The sequence below is a fragment of the Ambystoma mexicanum genome, chromosome 6q (assembly GCF_040938575.1).
Source record: "Ambystoma mexicanum isolate Mex_15411 chromosome 6q, UKY_AmexF1_1, whole genome shotgun sequence".
Classification (NCBI taxonomy): Eukaryota; Metazoa; Chordata; class Amphibia; order Caudata; family Ambystomatidae; genus Ambystoma; species Ambystoma mexicanum.
The window spans coordinates 716,614,758-716,636,463 of NC_090937.1; the positions used below are offsets into that span (position 1 = coordinate 716,614,758).

General features: G+C 42.4%; 1 protein-coding gene across 1 annotated transcript in view; it reads left to right on the plus strand.

Moving 5' to 3' along the window:
* The window catches only part of REELD1 (reeler domain containing 1), a 258,348-nt gene that overhangs the window by 71,312 nt on the left and 165,330 nt on the right, over nucleotides 1-21,706 (plus strand). The window contains exon 3 of the mRNA XM_069631236.1: nucleotides 9,164-9,386. Within this exon, the coding sequence (XP_069487337.1) occupies nucleotides 9,164-9,386 (223 nt within the window). The remainder of the gene's footprint in view (nucleotides 1-9,163; nucleotides 9,387-21,706) is intronic.

A 21,706-nucleotide genomic window follows, 5' to 3' on the forward strand; every position in this document is an offset into this window, starting at 1 on the left:
GTCTGCTCTACACACAGAATTGAGAAATGTTGTGTTAAATATACTGCTAAACATGATGCATTGTCAACATGTCTTAAATGGGCTATTTCTGTAACATTTTTGGACTGTTAATTCTATTGATATATCCTGTCAATCCGCTATGTTTATGAATTTCCCTAAACCTCCTTCAGATATATGTGTTCATTTCTTTCTCGCCTTTACATATTATTTCTGTTTTTGTTAGAACCCTCTACAGTATCTGCAATTCGTATTTTATAGATCTAATGTTTTTCTGATAACTGTAACAATTTATTGAACTATAATCACAACTTGAATCTACTGCTTTGGAGAATAAACTTTTGTTTGTGCCTCTATATGCAGAAATATGTATAAACTATGTATAATACACTATAGAAATGTTAGTGCAGAAAGGGAATAGGTCAGTGTTGCAATGTGACATGCTGTCTCTTAAAGGGGCAGGTACCTGTTTGGATATCAGGCTATAAGCTTTGTTTATCATGAAGAGGCCACCTCCAGAAGGAAAGGGAAGAACATATAGAACTGCCCTTAAAGTCTTGATACTGTAACCTCTCACCAAAGCCATCAATGGGGTCTTCAAGAGTCTGCTGCTGGAGATTTTCACCATGGGCATGAATGGGGTTTTCAAAACTGAAGGCCCTCAAGCAATTCTCTTAAGCTTGTAATGTAGGAAATAATTCTGTTATCTTTTTATTTATTTACTGGTATGTGGAGCAAGATATCATCTGCATAGAGGAGGACATTTGTACAAACATTCCATATAGCTATAACCTTAACAATTTCATCCTTTCTCAAGGGACAAGCCAGTGGTTCAATAAAATGTCACAAAGAGAAGAGGGGATAATGGGCAGCCCTGCTGCGTACCATTACATATTGGAAAAAAGTGGAAGATATACCATTAACTAGGACTCTAGCGTTGCTGTACAGCACCCCAAGCACACACATAGGAATTGGTCCGAAACCCCATTCTTTTCAGTACCGTTTCCAAATATGACCATCTGACTCTGTCAAATGCTTTCTCTGCATCAACACTTATCGCACTTAAAGGTATAGGAGCATCTCTATTGAAATGAATCATATTGATTCATTCTATCACTTGGCACAGATGTTTTGGCATGTGACAAATCCTGTTTGGTTCTTATGGATTAGGTGCACGAGGGACAGCCACCTAGCAAAAATCTTACCCAAGATCTTCACACCCACAATAAAAAAGGGATATTGGGTGAAAATGCATTTTAGAGTGATATTTTTCAGGTTTTGGGATTAAGGTGACAACTGCAGCTCACAGTGACTCATGGATTTCTTCTCTGGTGATGCACTTCCTAAACACTTCAAGCATTAAATGGAAAAGTCCACCCCCAGACATTTTCTTGAACTCAACATTGTAGCCAGATAGTCCTGGGCATTTACTGACCAGAATATGGGCCACTGCCTCTCTGATCTTTTCCAGAACCTCTAGTGATTCTGCTTGTCTTCCCAATGGATGGATGGTCTACCATATTTGGGAAGCTTTGAATCTGTCTGGCACTCCTAGTTCATATTGCCCATAGGTGAACACTAAAATAGTCAGTGAAGGACCTTCATAATGCTATATTTCTTATTAAAACACCACCACCCTCAGTGACTAGTGAACATATCGTACTGCTCACTTTGACTCCCGCAGCCTCCTGGCCATCAATTTACCAGCCCTTTCTCCAAATTTTCAGAACACCAGCCTTATGTGGAAAATGTCTCTCTAAACTTTCTGAGTTAGAAGAAAATCTAGCTTCCCTCTGGCTCCCACTACCCTCTCTCTGTTTTCCTCTGACTGACAACTCCTATAGTTATCCTTTGCAACTCTAAGATGTGTGTCTAATACATTCAGTTACTTATATTTTAGCTGTTTAAAGTGAGACAAGTAGCTTAAAATCCTACCTCACAGCACTGCTTTCATGGTATTTCAAGCAACCTGTTACAGAGTCCTCATAAAATATAACGTCAGCACAGACATAGGGCCTCATTACGAGTATGGAGGTAGCCATTCCGCTTTTAGCGGCAGGGCTACCCCCATACTGTGTACCGGGTCCTGCAAAAGGGGACTTACCGGGCCATTCTGACCTTGGAGGGCCCGGTAAATTCCTTTTGCGGGACCCAGACCCGGTACACTCCATTCCCATTTGAGCCCCCATAGGGCTTAATGGGAATGGGGAGGATGCTAACAACGGGCCCGTTAATGACGGGCCCGTTGTTAGCATCCTGGACTGCTAGCGGGTCCCGCTAAGGACGCCTGGTCTGACCAGGCGTTCCAGAGCGGGACCCGCTGCAGACCTCGTGATAGGGCAGCCCGGAATGAACGGTGCCGGTACCTTAACGGCACCGTTCATTCCTTGGCCGCCTAGGTTGTAATGAGGCCCATAGTCTAGGATGGCGGGAACTGCTAGAAGGTAAATATTAAACATCCACCTCCTCTCTTTATTCTTGAGTTTTCATGAAAGGTTGATAATCACAGAAATATCTGCATGGTTTGACCCTACCTCCTCAGCAATATCTGCACTTGGGACATCAACAGTTAATGATTTGGAGATTAAGATACAACTCTGTTCTAGATAGTAAATTGTGTGGTGGGGAGAATAAAGGGATTTTGTTTCTCTGGGGAACATACTCCACCAGGGGTCCACTTGGTCCCAACAATTTCTCAGATTATCCAGATACTTCCTAATGTTCTGGGTGGTGTGGGTTCTCTGATTTATAGATCTATCCAGATCATCATTCTGTATTCTTATCACAATAATATCTCCATCCACCAAATACAAAAATATGCTGATGTGATCAAGAAAAACCTTGTGCCTCTCATTTGGTGCATAGACACTAACTATTACTAGGGATCGTCCCTCCATCACCACATCCAATGGCATACCTACGCCCGCAATCATTCTGCCAAGTTTGTATTTTAGCAATTATTTTCAAAGAGAATGCACACTGCCCTTGTTTTGCTAGTGTAACTCGAAGCTTGGTCCAGGTATTAACAACTCACCATATTCTACTTGTCCTCCTCCAAGAGGCGTGTTTCCTGCATGAGGACTAGATCAGCCTTTTTTCATTTTTAGTCTGTACCCTACCTTCTACCTTTAAACTGGTGTGGTAATTCATTTTTATACACGAAAGAGAAAGAGTACACCAACTCATTTCTAAATTAAACAGTTTCACTGATCTATAACCAAACCAGGTAAGTGGTTGAAGCCCTCCCTATGCTTATAGACCAGAAAAAATAGACTAAGTATTCAAAAACTAAGAAAATATTTTAATAAAGATTATGAATGAATAAAATACTCATAATAATGTTCTATGATGAACCTGACCCAACATAAAACACATGGTGAAAGCACAATAAACAATAAATGACCACATTACAATTTGACAGAAATAAACAAATTTGTACAAACAAATAACACAATTCAATTAATACGCTCTTTGAGTATATCACTCAAATAACATAAAAAATCCCGACATGGTTCAGTTCTTCAGGGCTGTTATTGCATGAACTTTCTTCAGGGGAGAAAGGCACACTTTTTCTTGATTGTCACCATGCAATCCAGGGCCACATATAAGTTTCCAAATTCGAACCCAGGATAACTCCTAAAACAACAAACGAAGGGTGCAATCAATAAGCACCACTACCCAATTTATTGTTTAGTCAGTATCGTGCTCAGAATGTAGCATTACCACTCTGTCCCTCTACCCCCAAAAAGTGGGGTACCAGGACATGATTCAAGGATTGTATTACAACCTTGTCAGCCAAAGTATCAAAAATATACCTTTTAATACATATTTGTAGTGCTGATGCCTTCAGTGCATTCACGAATAGCTTCAAACTCCCTCTGTCAAGTTTGTATTTATTTCATTGAAGCTCCTAAGTAGCTCTCGGACTCAGTTAGACCTGCAAACAAACACAGCACAACTCAGTAAGTTGTTTGCACAGAAGTATAACCAGAAACAATGGTATAGAACCAGACACCATCACCACTGCACGTATTTCGCTCTTATTCCCAAAACACCAACATCGCCCGAGAGCTCAAAGGATGGGGGAGTAATAGGCTGCTCCTCTAGTTCATCCACACCAGTTAAGTAATTAAAGGTGGCTCCCGAGAGTTGGTGGTAAAAAGAAACCCATCACCAACCACTGATGGTGTAAACCTGTTAGATACCAACACCAATATACCATGCATGCACTAAGGGATACCTCATACCAAGCTTCAGTAATTCAAAACCTTCAAAGGGACAACCTGTCTGCAATGCTACGATCCGCGTATCGTATATGCACTTCCTTTCGGTACAGCTGAAAGTGAAACACAAAAGCCAAAGCATAAGGGATTCTCACAAATACGGGCAATTTCAAACAACATGGGTAAAGGACCTACGTACGCAAAAACCAATCCATATAACGTTAACCAGTATCTTCCTGTTGACGTACCTGCACACCAGTTAGAAATCACCCAATTCGGCCAGGCGGAGCTCCAACTACCTCAACGCTCACGTCGCGTGTGAATAGAAACACTACGTGTTTCCCTTTACAAGAGTCGGAAGGAAGCTGTCGGCTCGTAAACAAAGAATGAGGACTGTAACGTCCACAACCGCAAACTCTGTATCATCGGGCACGGATTTACCACAATGGATGGCCTACACATATATTGTATCCCAGAACAATTTCATAATGAATTATACGTGTACACAAGCCACAAATGAATTAAAATCCACAGACTCCACTGTCCAACATGGACATAGAAAACAGACTAACCCTGTCCACAGGCTCCCTTCGAATATTGCTGAGGGAGTGAGGGTAGAATATTGGGGAACAAATGGGGGTCCTGGATTTCATGTATAAGGGGGTACATCCTATACATAAGAAATTATGAAGAATTACAAGGCCATAGTGTATAACATTGCTAATGGTTTCTCCCCATACAATTATATGGTGTACAACCAAGTTATTGTCTCTACATTCAATGTTTTCAAACAAACTGGGAGAAAACCATTCACAGACATCAAATTGTGTAGTGCCACCTTTTCATCAGTGAGGCTCCCAAACCGCGCAATGTGATCACACAATATCACAAAATGTATTCCACAAAAGATATACTTCATTAATGCGGATATACTCTTTCTGGATATAGATCTACTATCACTGTCCTTGTATAATACATATTGCCTATCCATTGTATGTATATCCACAGTGACAATCTTTTCTTGCACTGTGCCAGGGAAACACAAGATACCTACTGTGCACACTTAGACATGTGTATGTTGCCACTCAATTTCTTTAAAACAAGAACATGGCTCTGACATTTAAAGATCATTCTTTGCTCGAATAACAGCAGTTTTTGATCAGTATCTAATTTGCCACTGCCTGTACCTTTTTTAGAATAACCTATCTAAAATCTTCATGGGAATGTTTCATTTGAACAAAATGTCTAACTAAAGGAGCTGTCATTATTTGGTTCTTGATACAGCTACGGGTTTCCACCATCCGAATACGGCATTTCCTGTTGGTTTTACCAATATTTTGCAGGCCACACGGACATGTAATTAAATAAACCACATTATCGGTATTACAATTGGTCATTTCATTTAATACCCATGTGGTAGTAGTGTTTAATATAATTTGTTTGATTTCTTTGGTGGAGGCACACATTACACATTGTCCACAGGAAAAATGACCCTTCACAGCAGGCAGGCCCCATAGAGTAGTCTGTCTAGGTTCTACTATACCTTTGATGGATATATAATTTTTAATCAGCATTTCTCTGATATTCTGACTTTTCTTGAAAGCGACCAAAGGTAAGGGAGTGGATTTATCATTGTAGACTTTTTTCCATGCCTTCCCAATGATGCCCTTGATTTTATAAGATAGATTGGAGAAGGTGTTAATGAATACAATTCGATTCTCATTCTCATCTTTTTTTCTAATAAGGCCTCACGATTATTATTATAGGCTCTTTTCAAGGAGTGTTTGACAAGTTTAGTAGGATAGCCTTTACACCGGAGTTTCTTAGATAGAATGTTGGCACTGTCACTGTCATCTTGTTGTAGACTACTGTTTCTCTTCAGTCTAAGAAACTGGCCAAAAGGCAAATTGGTTTTGATGTGGTTGGCATGATGGCTCGGAAAATGGAGAAAGGAGTTCTTATCTGTTTTCTTATAGTACGGTTTCACTTTAAGATTACCCATATGATGAAAAATGGTGATATCTAAAAAGTTGATCTCCTGTGAACTAATCTCTTTGGTGAATTTGAGAAACAAATTCTGGATGTTCAACCATTCAACAAAAGAGTCCGCCTCTTTTACAGAGCCCTTCCACAATATAAAAATGTCATCAATATATCTTAGCCATTCCACTAGATGTTTTTTGTACGGGTTAGTGTCCACATAGATGACAGACTTCTCAAAATACTCCACATACAGGTTGGCAAGATTTGGGGCCATGTCTGCACCCATGGCAGTACCTTCTATTTGCTCAGAAAATGCCCCCTGAAATTGAAAAAGGTTTTTGGTGAGGGCGAACTCGGCGCACCATAAAATGAAGGCACTACTCACTCGGTGTCCATCTTCTCTATCCCTTAATAATTCATTTACCATTCCACAATACTATATTTAGAAACTCAGATATTGTGTCACAGTTGTACTATGTGTCTTGTAATGGCATTGATATCAATGAGATTTATACATCCGTGCATCCAGCATGACCCAATCAATATTAAAGATAATCTTTGAAAGTATGGTGGGAGGAGGGGGACACAGACATACAAAGCTTGTCAGACGGAATTGCGGGAGGACAGAACACCTCAGGAAAAGCCACACTCCCACTAGAAAATAAAAACACACACACACACACACACACACGTACACACCCCTCCCCTCCTCTTCCACATCACGGATACAGTTCTACAAAATATCTGCATTACTCCCCTAGTGTTAGACCTCTTGAGGACCGTCCAAGTCCTCATAGAAACATCATGAATATATATGAATTAATTCCAATGAATCTCAATATTCGACTTGTCGTGTATAAAATCCACTAATATGTCCCCACTCTAATTCATCAAGCTCTTGGAGAACTGCACAGTCTGCGATACACTGGTGGGCGGAAGGCCAAGGTGTGTTGGTGATCGACTCAGCCATCAGTGCTCAGATTTAGCAACCCATATGTTGCAGTCTAAACCTACACACACCAGCTGAGCCTCTAGTCTAGAGTTAGCTAAGCACCAGTGTAGGGCACAGCCCCTGCTTACCCGTCATCTGCTCCTAGCAGAGGTCTTCCTCACAGTCACAGTGTTGGAGTCATCCACATGTCGAAGGGCAGAGTCCAGATCTAATGCATTTCTCTTTACCCTGATCCATAATCCCATGGATGGGTACAAGACGGGAGGACCCACTCTATTTCCTTCTGCACTCACTCGGTGCCTAATCAAGATGAGGCATGCAGGCGCGCGCAAGTCATCAGGTTGGCGAGTGCAATATTTAAATTCATCTATGGATTTTAGGTTGTTAGGCTGTTCTGATTTTAGTTGCCATTTTAAGTACCTGAGCATCGTGGCACATGCCAACAATTCAGAGACAGCCACTTTACACTACCTCATTATCTCCCCTCAGCCTCTCAAGCAGATGCACTGCAGTGGTACTGAGAAAGGAGAATCCCTTCAACCCCGACAGGGTCAGCAGCCACCAAAATCACTCGGCATTGTGATCCAGGCTCCCATAATACCTGATAGAACATTACGCCTATATAACATAAACAGCTCTAGATTAAGCAAAATGAAGTGCAGTTGCATTAAAGAAATGTATAATATACAGGTTATAGTCCCAAAGCATTGAGATATTAAGGAGCTTAATTACGATGAACAAAGGTGTGGGTGATGCCAAACACCACTACTTTCAAGGCTGCTTGGGAAACCATTTAGTAAGTCTGTTTCTTGCCTGTGGGCAGATCCTTAGCCTCTTTGAACAACCTGCTCTGTTCAGCAGTTTCTTTAGCTTAGTCGTTGAAAAACATTATTGTGTTACCTTCATGACACAACACTGTTTGGATCTGCATTGCCTTCTTTATAATCATCACCTTTAGGGTACATGAGAAGTCTTATCAGAAAGGGCCTCAGGGGTTGCCCAGAACTGAGCTTTGGAGAAAGTGCACGGTGGGCATACTCAATTTCCAGGAACTTCCAGAGTGAAGATCCCATGACTTAAGTTAGACTCTCTGGAGAAGTTCCACGCACTTCACCCCTAGCCCCCACCCTTCTCAACATTCTCTGAAAAAGCCAGTGACCGTGATATTATAGTGTCTGGTGTAATAATCCTGTCCCACAATTTATTTCTTTGCCAGATGCAGCTAAACAGACAAACCATGTCCTCTAAAGCTTCACTTTTCGTGAAGCGTTCCATATTTAATAAATAAATAAATAAATAAATAAATAAAGCTTCACTTTGCTTTCTCTACCTCATCCCTGCCAAATCCCTATCACTTTGCAGCGGGATCATGCATGAACCTTTCTACCCAGCTTATCATCTCACAATATCGGCTATATTCAGGGAGCTGCGGGAGCCGGGCTCTCATAATGCTGCTCTCTCTGTTGCCAGTTCTAGAATCCTCTAAAACATGGTTGTCTACTGGGATCGGGAATCAGGGTTTCAACCACAAACCACAGGACTAGGCCGATGAAAGTAGTAGTTTCTTGATCAGAAAATGTGCATAATTTTCAGTGAAGAACACTTACATTGTAATAATTGAGAATAAAATATATTGAGATTATGTTTAACACTGTCATATTCTAATTAGAATAACAACAGATGCACATGTCAGATCACTTAGACTCTTCTCAGTTGGAGGAACGATAGGTGCTATGAATGTTATTACAATCTCATGTCCATTAAAAAAGTCTTGTGGGTGCCTCTTTTCTTGTGATGAATATGTCAAGGCAACATTCCATGGCAGTCTTGAAAAAGTTGGAAGTTGGTCCAGCCTTTCTTAGGACAGCTCTGCTAGAAGTTCAGTGATATTTTGTTTGGAATTATTTTCTAACTAACGGAGTCCATTGAAAACCCTGTCAAAATTCGGAATCTGTATGGTCCATGGTAATTCTAAAGATAAAACTTTATTTGTCTCGTTCTTTTACAGTCACTGTACGCAGTACACGAGATTTCATGGGCTTTATGCTTCAAGCTCGCATGGCGTCCAATGACCATATCGCCGGGACGTTTGTTTTCATTCCCCCCGGCACAAAACAGCTTGGCTGCTCCAGGGATGGGGATGCAGTCACTCACTCCGACAAGTCTTTGAAGAGGAACCTTTCTTTCGTATGGAGGGCACCGGATAAACCCACTGGTGATATTAAATTCTGGTAAGCATTACATTTCTGGAGCAATCTGATCTTGGTGTTCCTCCATTGGACACAGATGTTGTAATAGAGTGCTTTCTTTCTCGCACAAAGTATTACAGCATTTATTATCAACAAGATCATTTCCTCAGGGCCTCACGGAAACATTCAAATAGTAAGTTGTACAATGGTTCAAAGCCCCCGAAATCCCTTGTTAATGTATTGCAATATATGTCATAACGCGTGGAGACAGACATGCCTTGCTTTAGTAGTTAGATCAGTTTGAACAATTTCTTATGTTAACAGTAGTGGAATCTGATTTAACAGCATAAGAAAGTATTGACTTTCTTTCCCTGTTGACAGGCATCCTGTTGTGGGTAGGTACCTGGGATGCCACGCCCTTTGTGGGGGGATTTTGGAAGGTTTGATGGCATGGAAGTACAAGCCACATGGCTCATGCTTTACAAAACCACTCTTAACCCCAAATTCCATTTAATATGTGTTATCTTCTAGGGCATCAGTGCTCATTCAGACAAATAGTTACTAATAAACTACATGTTCTTTATTGGGCTGTCTGTGAATACAGTCTACCAATTGTATGCCACTTACAAAGCAACCGATAATTATAGAAGCAATTTTGTATAAAAGGAAAACGAATAAGCATAGTTCAGGGTTGTTTTGATACCAGTTGTCATAATGCCCACTCTAAATGTGTTCATAGAAACTACATTTCTATACTTCTATATATCAGCACACCGGAGCTCATGGACGTGACCAGGCCCACAGGTCACACTGAACAGCATGCGGCACGCGCATCGCCTTCCAACCAGGATCTCACTACCCCATACGCCAGACAAAAGGCAGTTTCTAGTTCATTACACTCCATGGACTACCACGTCCTGCTCAAGCATCTTTATTCACCACTCATGTGACACGTGCCACAGTGTAGGTCATCCTATTGAAACTCGGATAACTCATGTGGTAGTACAGAAATGTATACAAATGTATGAGTCCAAAATGTTGTACATTTATAATATTTGACTATAATATCTTGACAAAGCCGGACGGGTGAAACTGTTAGCCACACAGTTGGCAATTGCTCTTCTTGTTATATTGCCGCAAACTGGAATTAACAACATCATGGTGAAACATAAGTTTGTACTTGTCACTTACTAACACAAATCTCACAATATATGATACATGTGGCTTTGTCTAATCACATAAAAATAGGTCAACTTATGCTGTCTCAATAAACTGGAAACTTATTTGTACATGTACCTTATATACCTTTTCTTGGCGCACTTGCATAAGGATGTACTCACCCATTACTCTACATTTCTATACTAGTCTGTATTGTGCTCTTGATTGCCAAGAATAACATGCATTTTGTTTTTTATAAATGATCATCTGACAAGGCAGCCAGATGGTCATAGTTTCTAAGACTATTTCATGGGAAAGAACACACCAGGGGGAGAGGAAGGCTCCTCCAGCAACCAGATGGTCATAGTTTCTAATAGAGGCAAGACTATCTCATGGGAAAGAGCACACCAGGGGAAGAGGAAGGCTCCTCCTGCAACCAGATGGTCATAGTTTCTAATAGAGGCAAGGCTATCTCATGGTAAAGAGCACACCAGGGGAAGAGGAAGGCTCCTCCTGCAACCATGGTTATAGTTTATGCAACCATGGTCATAGTTTCTAATAGAGGCAAGACTATCTCATGGGAAAGAGCACACAAGGTGGAGAGGAAGGCTCCTCCTGCAACCAGACGATCATAGTTTCTAATAGAGGCAAGACTATATCATGGGAAAGAGCACACAAGGAGGAGAGGAAGGCTACTTCTGCAACCATGGTCATAGTTTCTAATAGAGGCAAGACTATCTCATGGAAAAGAACACACAGGGTGAAGAGGAATTCTCCTCCTGCAACCAGACGGTCATAGTTTCTAATAGAGGCAAGACTATCTCATGGGAAAGAGCACACAAGGGGAAGAGGAAGGCTCCTCCTGCAACCATGGTCATAGTTTCTGCAACCATGGTCATAGTTTCTAATAGAGGCAAGACTATCTCATGGGAAAGAGCACACAAGAGGAAGAGGAAGGCTCCTCCTGCAACCAGACGGTCATAGTTTCTAACAGAGGCAAGACTATCTCATGGAAAATAGCACACAAGGGGAAGAGGAAGGCTCCTCTTGCAACCATGGTCATAGTTTCTAATAGAGGCAAGACTATTTCATGGGAAAGAGCACACAAGGGGGAGAGGACGGCTCCTCCTGCAACCAGATGGTCATAGTTTCTAATAGAGGCAAGACTATCTCATGGGAAAGAGCACACAAGGGGAAGAGGAAGGCTCCTCTTGCAACCATGTTCATAGATTCTAATAGAGGCAAGACTGTCTCATGGAAAAGAAAACACAAGGTGGAGAGGAAGGCTCCTCCTGCAGCCATACGGTCATAGTTTCTAATAGAGGCAAGACTATCACATGGGAAGAGCACACAAGGAGAAGAGGAAGGCTCCTCCTGCAACCATGGTCATAGTTTCTTTTTTTTCTCCAAATGTATTTATTGCATTTTTCAATGCAAAGTAAACCTATACAATATAAAACGTGAACAAATATTTTTAACAGCTACAAATTATTCTAATATTTGTGCAAACAGGGAATAACAGAAAAGAACTGAAAGAATCAGAGATGGAAAAAGGTAAGGATAGAGAGGAGAGAGAGAAAGAGAAGAAAAAAGGCGGGTGTGGGCGGTGGGGGGAACCTTTAAGAATACCATCCATTGAAAACATCCCACGTAGCTTCATACCTATCTATCCTGTTCAACCTCTGGAAAGGTAACAAATAAAATAAATAAAATAAAATAAATACCTTTTCCATATTCGATGAAATAGATAGGCCATTAATCCAATCATCAACAAATGGCCTAGCAACACTCTTCGGTGTCCAGTTAAAGTTTCGAAAACAAAAGGATCGAATGCAAAAGGTGAGAGTGCATTCGACCGAAAACCAAAGGATCGAAAAAAAAATCAAAATGTATCTTTTTTTTTTGCTCTAGTTTAACTTTAAAAGGGTGTTTTGACACCAAAAACATGGTTTTTGGGGCCCACCCCCCCAAAAAAATAAAAAAATAAAAATGTCGGTCCTTTTTTTCAGTCGCATTGACTCGACAACACTTTTGTCATTCAATCCTTTTGATTCGGTAATATGACCTATAATCCCACTCTTCCATCATTTTAAAATCAGTTTCTTTGCTACAATCAGTGCTCTATACACCCAACAGAGCAAACTAACAATGCAAACGAAGATCACTCGGAAACAGACGCAGCACACAGAGCAATGGAGTGTGAGGAAGCGGAAAAACCATCACATGGTCCATACGCTGTAAAACATCATCCCAAAAACAGCTAATTCTTGCACAAGACCAAAACATGTGCAATCCGGTACCAGCCCCAGACTTACAGTTCCAACATATATCACTTTCCACAAGCTTACATCTATTCATTCAGAAAGGGGTCCAATAAACACAATGTGCAATCCGCTGTTGAGTAAATATCAAATAAAGGTCAATTCTATATCTATAAGGACATGTACAAATACAGTTAATTCACAATCTGAAAGATCAAGACCCAAGTCTGAGTTCAAAAGTGTCCTAAGATGTCTGGTAGCAGCATGAACACCCTCAGGTGTAAGAAGTTTATACAAAGTAGAAGCCGGGAGAGGCACGGTCCTGGACAAATGTAATGTAGGGGGTGCATCATGTATAGAAGCATTCAGCGGTGCAAGTAAGATCTCAAAAATGTTTGCAGAGTACTCAGTGAGCTTCAGACAGCTGCAGTTTATATTTAAACCTCAGGAACTCAAACATAAACATTAAGACTGCATCATGAATCTTCTTCAATTTCCAGATACCTGCAGACTGCCAAGAGGGCCATGAAAGGGTACGGTTGTTTGAATGAATCACAGGGTTCTTCCAGCTTGAAGAGTCTGAGCTCAGAAGGTATTTTAGTCCTGCACTCTCGCAGCACTTCTTCCAGTCTTTCAAAATATATCGAACAAAAGGCCGGGAATTTATCAGTAGCCCATTTTATTTCCATACTGAGAAGACAGTCCAGCGGGGTAGGATGAACAGATGCTTTCTCTATATTAACCCAATTTGGACAATCAGTAGTATCCTCTTTAAACCAAACGTGCAGAGTCCGCAAGCTGAAAGCTCTGTGGCACAAAGCAAAATTAGGAAAGCCATACCTCCCCAAGCGCACTGGTCTCATGAGGACATCCTTAGGGATCATGGATCTCATTCTCTCACCCCACAGGAAAGTCTGGAAAACTTTATTAATATCACAAACTAACTCTCCTGGCAGTGGAAGAGGGAGCATACTAAAAACGTAAAGTAGTTTTGGAAGAAGAGTCATCTTAATGACATTCGTTTTTCCCCACAATGTCAAATTCAATCTTTTCCATTTCAAGCATGACACAGCCATGTCTGTGAGTTTAGTGCGGATATTAGAAGCTAAAAAATGTATTAACTTGTCCCCAGATTTGCATACCAAGGTATCGAAATCCATTTTCAGCCCATACATCCTGGCCACACTCCAAAAAGTCCCCTGTGAAAGAGAGAGAGGCTGGAAAGATTAGTGTCTTGGAAACATTAATTTTCTAATCCGACACTTGTCCAAATGCCTGTAGGGTCAGTACTAATTCCTTAAATGATTAATCAGGGTGAGAGATTAAAGGTCATCCGCATACAGGAATACATTAGAGACACACTTACCCGCCAAGATGCCCTGAATGTCAGCGTTTTCTCTAAAACTAATTGCCAAGGGTTCAATAAAAAGGTCAAACAAAATCAGGGACAAGGGACAGCACTGTGTCATCCCTCGGTGAGTAGAAAAACTCTCTAATAAACAACCATTAACAAACACTCGGCATCATTGTATAGGGCATTAAAGAGTTTCAAAAAATGAGGTCTACAATTTACCCTTACCAATACTTGCCTGAGAAATGTCCAGCTAACCCTATCAAATGCTTTTTCAGCATCTATACTAGCTGCAGCATAGGAATCTGGTGAGTTCCCCTTAAGATATACAACATCCGATAACTCCCTCAAGTTATCATAGCTATTCCGACTGAGGACAAAACCCATCTGGTTCAGATGAGTCAGTTTAGGTAATAAACGGGAGAGTCTAACTGTGAAAAATCTTTGCCAAGAGTTTGACATCAGCATTGACTGATCCTTACCAGGTTTTGGGATCACAGAGATCACTGCAGTTTTCTTGGATTCAGCCACTCGCTCAGTTTCAAAGATTTCTGCAAAAAGCCCAGCTATGAAGGGCACCAGAGAGGAATCAAATTTAGCATAAAACTCAATAGGGAAAATATCCGGACTCGGGCATTTACCAGGCGACATCAGACTCATAGAATCCATAATTTCCTGCACTGTAATCCCACCATCCAAACAAAGCTTGCCACCCTCAATCAACTCAGGGATTTCAATCCGGTCAAGAAATGAAGACACCATGTCACCACCTACCTGCCCTTCATCGCAATACAAGGGTTCATAGAATTTCCGAAATGGGCTACAAATGTCCTGATTTCTTCTCAGAATTGGCCCATCACCTTCAGTAATGAAAAGTATTTGTCTCCCTCTATCCCTACTCCTTAGTCTGCTAGCCAGCAAAGTGTCTGATTTATCTCCACGTTCCCAGAACGTCTGTCTGGTGTAGAACAGGTCGCTCTCAGCTTTTGACTGTATTACATTATCCAACAAATGCTTTGCACCCAGCACAGAAAACAGGTTAACAGCAGAAGGGAAGGGGATCTATTCTTCTACTGAATGCATGTAAGACGATTGCAAGTGTGCATAGTCAGCCATAGCTTCCTTTTTCCTGTGTGAGGCAAAGCTAATTATTTTACTGCACAGGAAGGCCTTAAGTGCATCCCAAACAGAGTTAGCTTTTTCTCCAAGAAAAAATGAGATTCCATTCTTGATGTGCTTTCCGGTAACCATAATAAACATGTATCAAATCTCCAATGCCTATTACCCCTTTCACCTCCTAATGATCGATCCAACACTAAGACACACAGGCGTGATCAGAAATCACTATATCTCCCATATCAGACACTTTCACATCCCCATAGAGGTCTCTGCTAGCCAAGAAATAATCAATTCTAGAAGAAGTACCATGTGGTACAGAGCAGAAGCTGTAATGCCTCTTATCCGGATTTGAATCACGTCAGATGTCATGTAATTCTTATTTATCCGGAACTTTATCTAGGATGGTATTGAAATCCCCACCCACTAATATAGCATCATCACCCATATCCTTCAGTACCCCTACTAACTTTTTAAAATATTCAAATTGTGCAGCATTTGGGGCATAAATGTTTAAAATAATTAAGCGTCTATTTTCCACTAGTAGCTTAATCTCTACGAACCTACCTTCAGAATCAATTAGTACGTTTTCCCGTAGAAAAACGCAGGTTTTTCCTAATTAAGATAGTTACTCCCCTTGAATTACTTGCAAAAGCACTAGAATACTCATTGACATAAATATTATTTAAGATGTAATCCACTTTGTCCTGTTGTAGATGGGTCTCTTGCACTAGAACAATATCAGCTCTTTTATTGTTTAGAAAATAAAGGACCTTTTTCCTCTTTATTGGGTTACTCACCCCTTAACGTTCCAACTTAAAATATTCAAAGAATCAGCCCGTTGAGACAAGAGCAACATCCCTTCCATATTTACAGTTATTATTGACGTAAAACAGTCACGGTATCAACCGCATTACCATTTAATTTAACTAGTGCAGACCCGCTCCATTTCAGACAGATATTGTTAGCATTAGGGGAAGAGACGCACAAAGTAAAAATCCCCACTGTGAGAAACCTGACAGTGTCTCACCCACTGGTCCCCATCCCTGGAGATCTGTCATCCAGGTGGCCAGGACACAGCGATTGGATCCAGTTCCTCGGGGTGGACCAGTGAAGAGCATCACACGGATGAGGGGTCTTCGTTGAGTGGAAGTGGGACACTGATGGTTGAGACGCGGTACCTCCTTCCTTGTAACACATGTTCACCATCCTACCCTGTAGGATACTTAGAAGCTCTACCCCTCTTTTCTGACACAAACACTTTCTTACACCATAACAGACTATGGACTAACACCAGAGCCGTTTACCTGACATGTCCGAACACACGGGTCAGGCAAAGTCAGGCAATGGACAATAATCACACACACCTGACAGCCCTTTACCTTTCCCACAGGGATAAAAGGCAGAGCACAAGACCATACTACGAGCAAGGCCAACCGCACGAGGAAGCAGCTAATCCAAGACGACAGTTTAAACAGAGACACAAGACCACGAGACATGAAAGTACGAAAAGGAGGGAGATGCACTTGTCATTTTCAACTCAGACCAATGAATTCCCCGAAAGAAGAAACATAAAACCGGGACCTACAGCTGGCGTGTGGAATAAAAGATGTCAACGGTGCACATGGGGCGTCCCGTATTGATAACGCAGGCGGAGAGGCAAGCTGGCTACCATGGCACTATCCTTGAGCCCACAGATCAGAGGAGTGAGCAGTTTCAGTACAGCCGGTGAGTCGGAGAAAGCTGATAGCAAACCAAATGGTGTTGAGCCCAAGGTTGCAAGTGGCACCATTTATGTATGCAAGGAAAAAAGAACTTGTGTGTTTTTGTGAACTTTAAAATCCCAGTGATGGTCCAGGTGCAGAGGGTTCCGGCGCTGTGTGGGCGCTCATTCCAAATTTTCTGACTGGTACCTGTTGTGAAACTGCAAGTACTAGAAGGTACTAGGAAGGGGTAGCGTGAGTTGTCAGAGAGGCCGCGTCAAATCCCTTGTATTGTCAAAAGTCTCTGACCCATTGCCGGAAGAAAGTGGGAGTCGTTCTTTGCTTGTCCACAATTATGACAGATTGTCACACAAGTTAGACATCACACTAGTGAGTGACCACATCTATACCCCCTTGACCTACCTTCAAACGACGATAAAGCCCTTGGGGTTTGATCTTTTGTCTCCCCTTTCCCTAGGAGATGGGGGTGAATGCCTAATCTGGATTTGCAGATTTCTAACGAGTAATGCCGAAGTTTGAATGATCAGGCCTGGAAGAAGATGACATCAGCTATTGCAGTCATCGAAACCGTTCGACCGAATGTTACTTTGATGATATCCTTGAGTCTCGCTAGGATACATGTCTTCCAACTAGCTCACACCTGTTCATGGTAACAGGTGATTTGGAGCGTTTTATCTCTATTCTCCATGCGAGACCTTTCTTAATATCCAAGAGTGACCAACATATATGCTCTGAGAACATATTGCGTAGCTAGTTAATACATTTATGCAAAACTCCCCCAGGCAATGTTCATCTTATGAACATAAATAAGACAGGGTAACCTATGTCTACATGTCATGGGTCACTCTTTTTGGACTTTTAATAACTGAGCACACTAACGTTGCCATATTGATAAGTAGGGGCAGTTTTCTCCCTCTTTCCCATTTACACCATCAACCTAGGTACAGCACCTCCTGGCAGGGTCAGGGAGTGCTTCCGGTGAGGGAAAGTGATAGTGGTGTGCATGTACTTTTTTGCTTTGTTTTAAGATAACATGCCCGAGAAAGTGCTCCATTGTCCGTTCATGTGTGTGAAAAAGCGATGGGAATTAAAGCGTTTTCCCAATTCGATTTTTCTTTAGCAGTTTTGGCAAAATTGTCTTCAGAAAGTCCACAAGGCAGCCATTTTCAACATCAGGGAAGCCAGTTATTCTTAAATTAGAGCGCCATGAGTAATTGTCTTGCTCAGAGATCCTTTTCTGAGCATCATCTAGGCGCAAAGATAATTGTGAAACCTTGTCCTCCAAAGCCCAGAGCTGGTCTTCAGAATCAGAAACGCTGGACTCCTGGATCTCAGTTTGTCTTTTAACCAGGTCTTGGTCCTGTTTAATTTCCAGAACAGTCAGTTTGATTTTCTCAATGGATAAAACCATGCTGTCCATGATCTCTGTCAGGTAATCTTCAGCAGATTGGCCTACAGCCCGGCAGGCAATCTTCAGCCCATCTTCTTTAACTCTTTCAGAAGGCTGTATGCCACTTACATGGGCATCAGTTGATTCACACTCCTGTCTGGATCTCCTGGAGGTGGGGGTTGGGGGATCTGCCATCTCAACAGAGGCCTGGTCTGTCATTTTCAATAAGCAGAACAGAATCTCAGGGCAGGAGCAGAGCTCTCGAGCAGCCATCTCCTTCAGTTAACAATTCTAGAATCGGTCATAGTTTCTAATAGAGGAAAGACTATCTCATGGAAAAGAAAACACAAGGTGGAGAGGAAGGCTCCTCTTGCAACCATGGTCATAGTTTCTAATAGAGGCAAGACTATCCTATGGAAAGGAACACACAGGAAGAAGAGCAAAGCTTCCCCTGCAACCAGGTGATGATATATTTTAACAGAAGCAATTCAAGCATATCTGAGGGAACACACAAGGAGAAATGGCCTGGCAACAACTAAGGCAAACCTCAAATGGCCACTAGACAACATCAGATCCAGCTCGTCTGCCATGGCAGAAACCACCCCACAGCCCCCAACTTGACTACTCAACCTGCCTCCGCATCAATGCCCGATCCATTTCTATGCACATCTCTGACAACTAGGATATCCTTGTGGCAGGCAACACTGACCTCCTCGCCAAAACCTGCCTGATGGTACTCTATGTTCCTGCTATGTATGAGGTGATCACATCTTCCTTTAATACAGCCTCCATGAAGCGGATAAATAAGAAGGGACAAGCTATTGCCATCATACAAAAAGAATATATCCACACAAAGATACTCCTATCTGATTCCACACCAGATCTCAAATCTCTATTTGCGCTATTGAACATCATCCCTTGGTGACACTCACCTGCCTGCTGATGTATCATCTTACAATCCAATGTTCGTGGCCAAATTCACTGAAACCTTTCAGTGGGCAATGACTACCTGGCAATCTTCAGTGATCGAAACCTGTGGATGAAATGAACATCTAACACTGTAGCCAAGACCCTCGCTGCAAATTAGAAGCCCTGTTCTATAAGAAACAAGGGAGAGGACCCACCCACACAGCCACACACAAACACACACACTGGATGGAATATTCTGCAAAATAAAGGTTACTACTGGTTCTCACACTTCCTCTCCTGTGGGACAGTGTCTTGCAATACTATTCAGAATCCTCACCCACCCCATCACATTAGCTAAGTATATCAAAGCACCACCCATAACTAAATGACATGGAAAGTAATTCAGCTATGGACCTATTCACAGGGCCCCTCCAAGCCAAAGAGTTCCACATGGTACCATGCACACTAGCTGAACAGTCTCCACATGCTCCAAGAAGGGTTACCACTACCCTGTAGAAGCTGGCCAAGAAGAAACACTCAAAAACTCAGGAAAACAACATGGAGCAAGGTGACACATTCCTCTCTACCTGTGGTGTTCCCCAGGTCTAACCTCTCGCCCTAGCTTTTCAACCAATCCCTGGCAACTCTCGGCCACTGCATTGCCACTTTCTGCTCAAATTTCCAGTGCTACGCTGACGACACTCAACTCATTTTCAGGCTGCCCTCTGCCACCTCCTCCCCCCTCTCTCATCTCTGATTGCCTAACTACCATTCAAGATTGGTGTGCTACCAATGATCTTTGTCTGAATGCCAGCAAGACGGAGATCCTCCACATCGGCAGACCTTCATCATCCTTTCCTCTCACTCTCTGGCCGGCCTCCCTTGGCCCTCCTCCTACCCCCACCTGCGAGGCTAAGAACCTCAGGGTCATCTTTGACTCCACCCTTTCCTTCTCAGCCCACATCTCTGAGGTCTCTAAAAAGTCATATTTCCGACTGCACCTCCTCAGAGGTACTCTGCCTTTCCTCTCCTTCCCCCAGAAGCTCATGGTATCCCAAGCTCTGGTTCTCTCTAGCTTGGACTATTGTAACAGCCTCTTTCTAAATCTACCTGCCTCTACTCTCCGCCCTCTGCAACTAATCCAGAACAGGACTGCGAGACTTGTCCTTAGCCTCAAGCCCTGGGATCGTATCTCTCCAGCTCTGAAATCTCTCCATTGGCTCTCAGTGGATGCAAGGATTAAATTCAAAACCCTCTGCATTGTCCACAAGGCTTTCTGGGACCTGGGCCCAAAATACCTTCAGCTATCCCTCCGCAAATATCTCCCCTCTCGAGCTCTTCGCTCCTCTACCTCCAACTCCTTCAGGGTCAGTCGTTTTTCAAAGAAACGAGCTGGGGGTAGATCTTCGTCTTCGGCTGGGGCCTCCCTCTGGAACAGCCTCCCTGACACTCTAAAACTTGAGGAGAACCATCTCCAGTTCCGGAAGCACCTCTAGACCTTGCTCTTTTCTTCTACCTTCGCTCCCCCTCTGACCTGCTGATCTGTTCTCTCTTGGCACCGTGCACCTGGCCACCCTCTGTCCTCCGGGCCCAGGTACCTGCTCATCCTGCCACCCTCCCGTACTGCCTCCGGGCCACCCCTTGCACTGGGGTCTGTATCTGTACCCATACAGCCCCCCTTTTTCTTCCTGCACTTATCAGACCTAACCTGTCTGCTGCCTTAAACCTAGCACTTGCAAATTGCTGGATACACTAAAACTGTTTGTTGCCTTTATTATTTATTAATTGTTATTTATCTGTTTCTCCTCTGCTTCACACTTTCCACTTCTCCCCCTTTCATGCACTTTTCCCCTCTCCCTCTCCCATGCACTTGCACATTCTCAATGTCACTGGGCCTAGTAAGATCGCTGTTTTGTTCTCCCCTGTTCTCCTCCCTGGCCTTGTCGCGCTCTGAAACACTTGTGTATGAGCGCAATAGAAATAAAATATCAATATCAATATCAATAATCTTAAACTCAAGAAAGGGAGCAGAAGGATGAAACAAATATGGAGGAATAACATCTGCAAGGTTGATAAACTCGCTTCAATGATATCTTCGGGTCTACAAGACTGAAAGTATTAAAGCTAGTCAGCCCAATAATTGAATCAAATTAATAAGCATAATTCTCACAAAAGGAAATGTTCAAACTTATCAAGGAGGCATTGCCCTGCAGCAAGTGAGTAATGCCTTCACAACAACTGTGCCACACCATTTTCTCCCATTTTGCCAACAAAGGGACTCAGTTATCCAATCACCTGGACCACATGCAGACTACATCGGACCCTGAGTGCAGCCTGGATTCCATCCCTGTCCTTTCGCCCTCCCTTACCTTGATATATTTTCATCCATTCACACAGCAGGGGCGTTCACCTGTAGTCAGTGGCAGTAATCAAGCAGGCTTACCACAGGATGG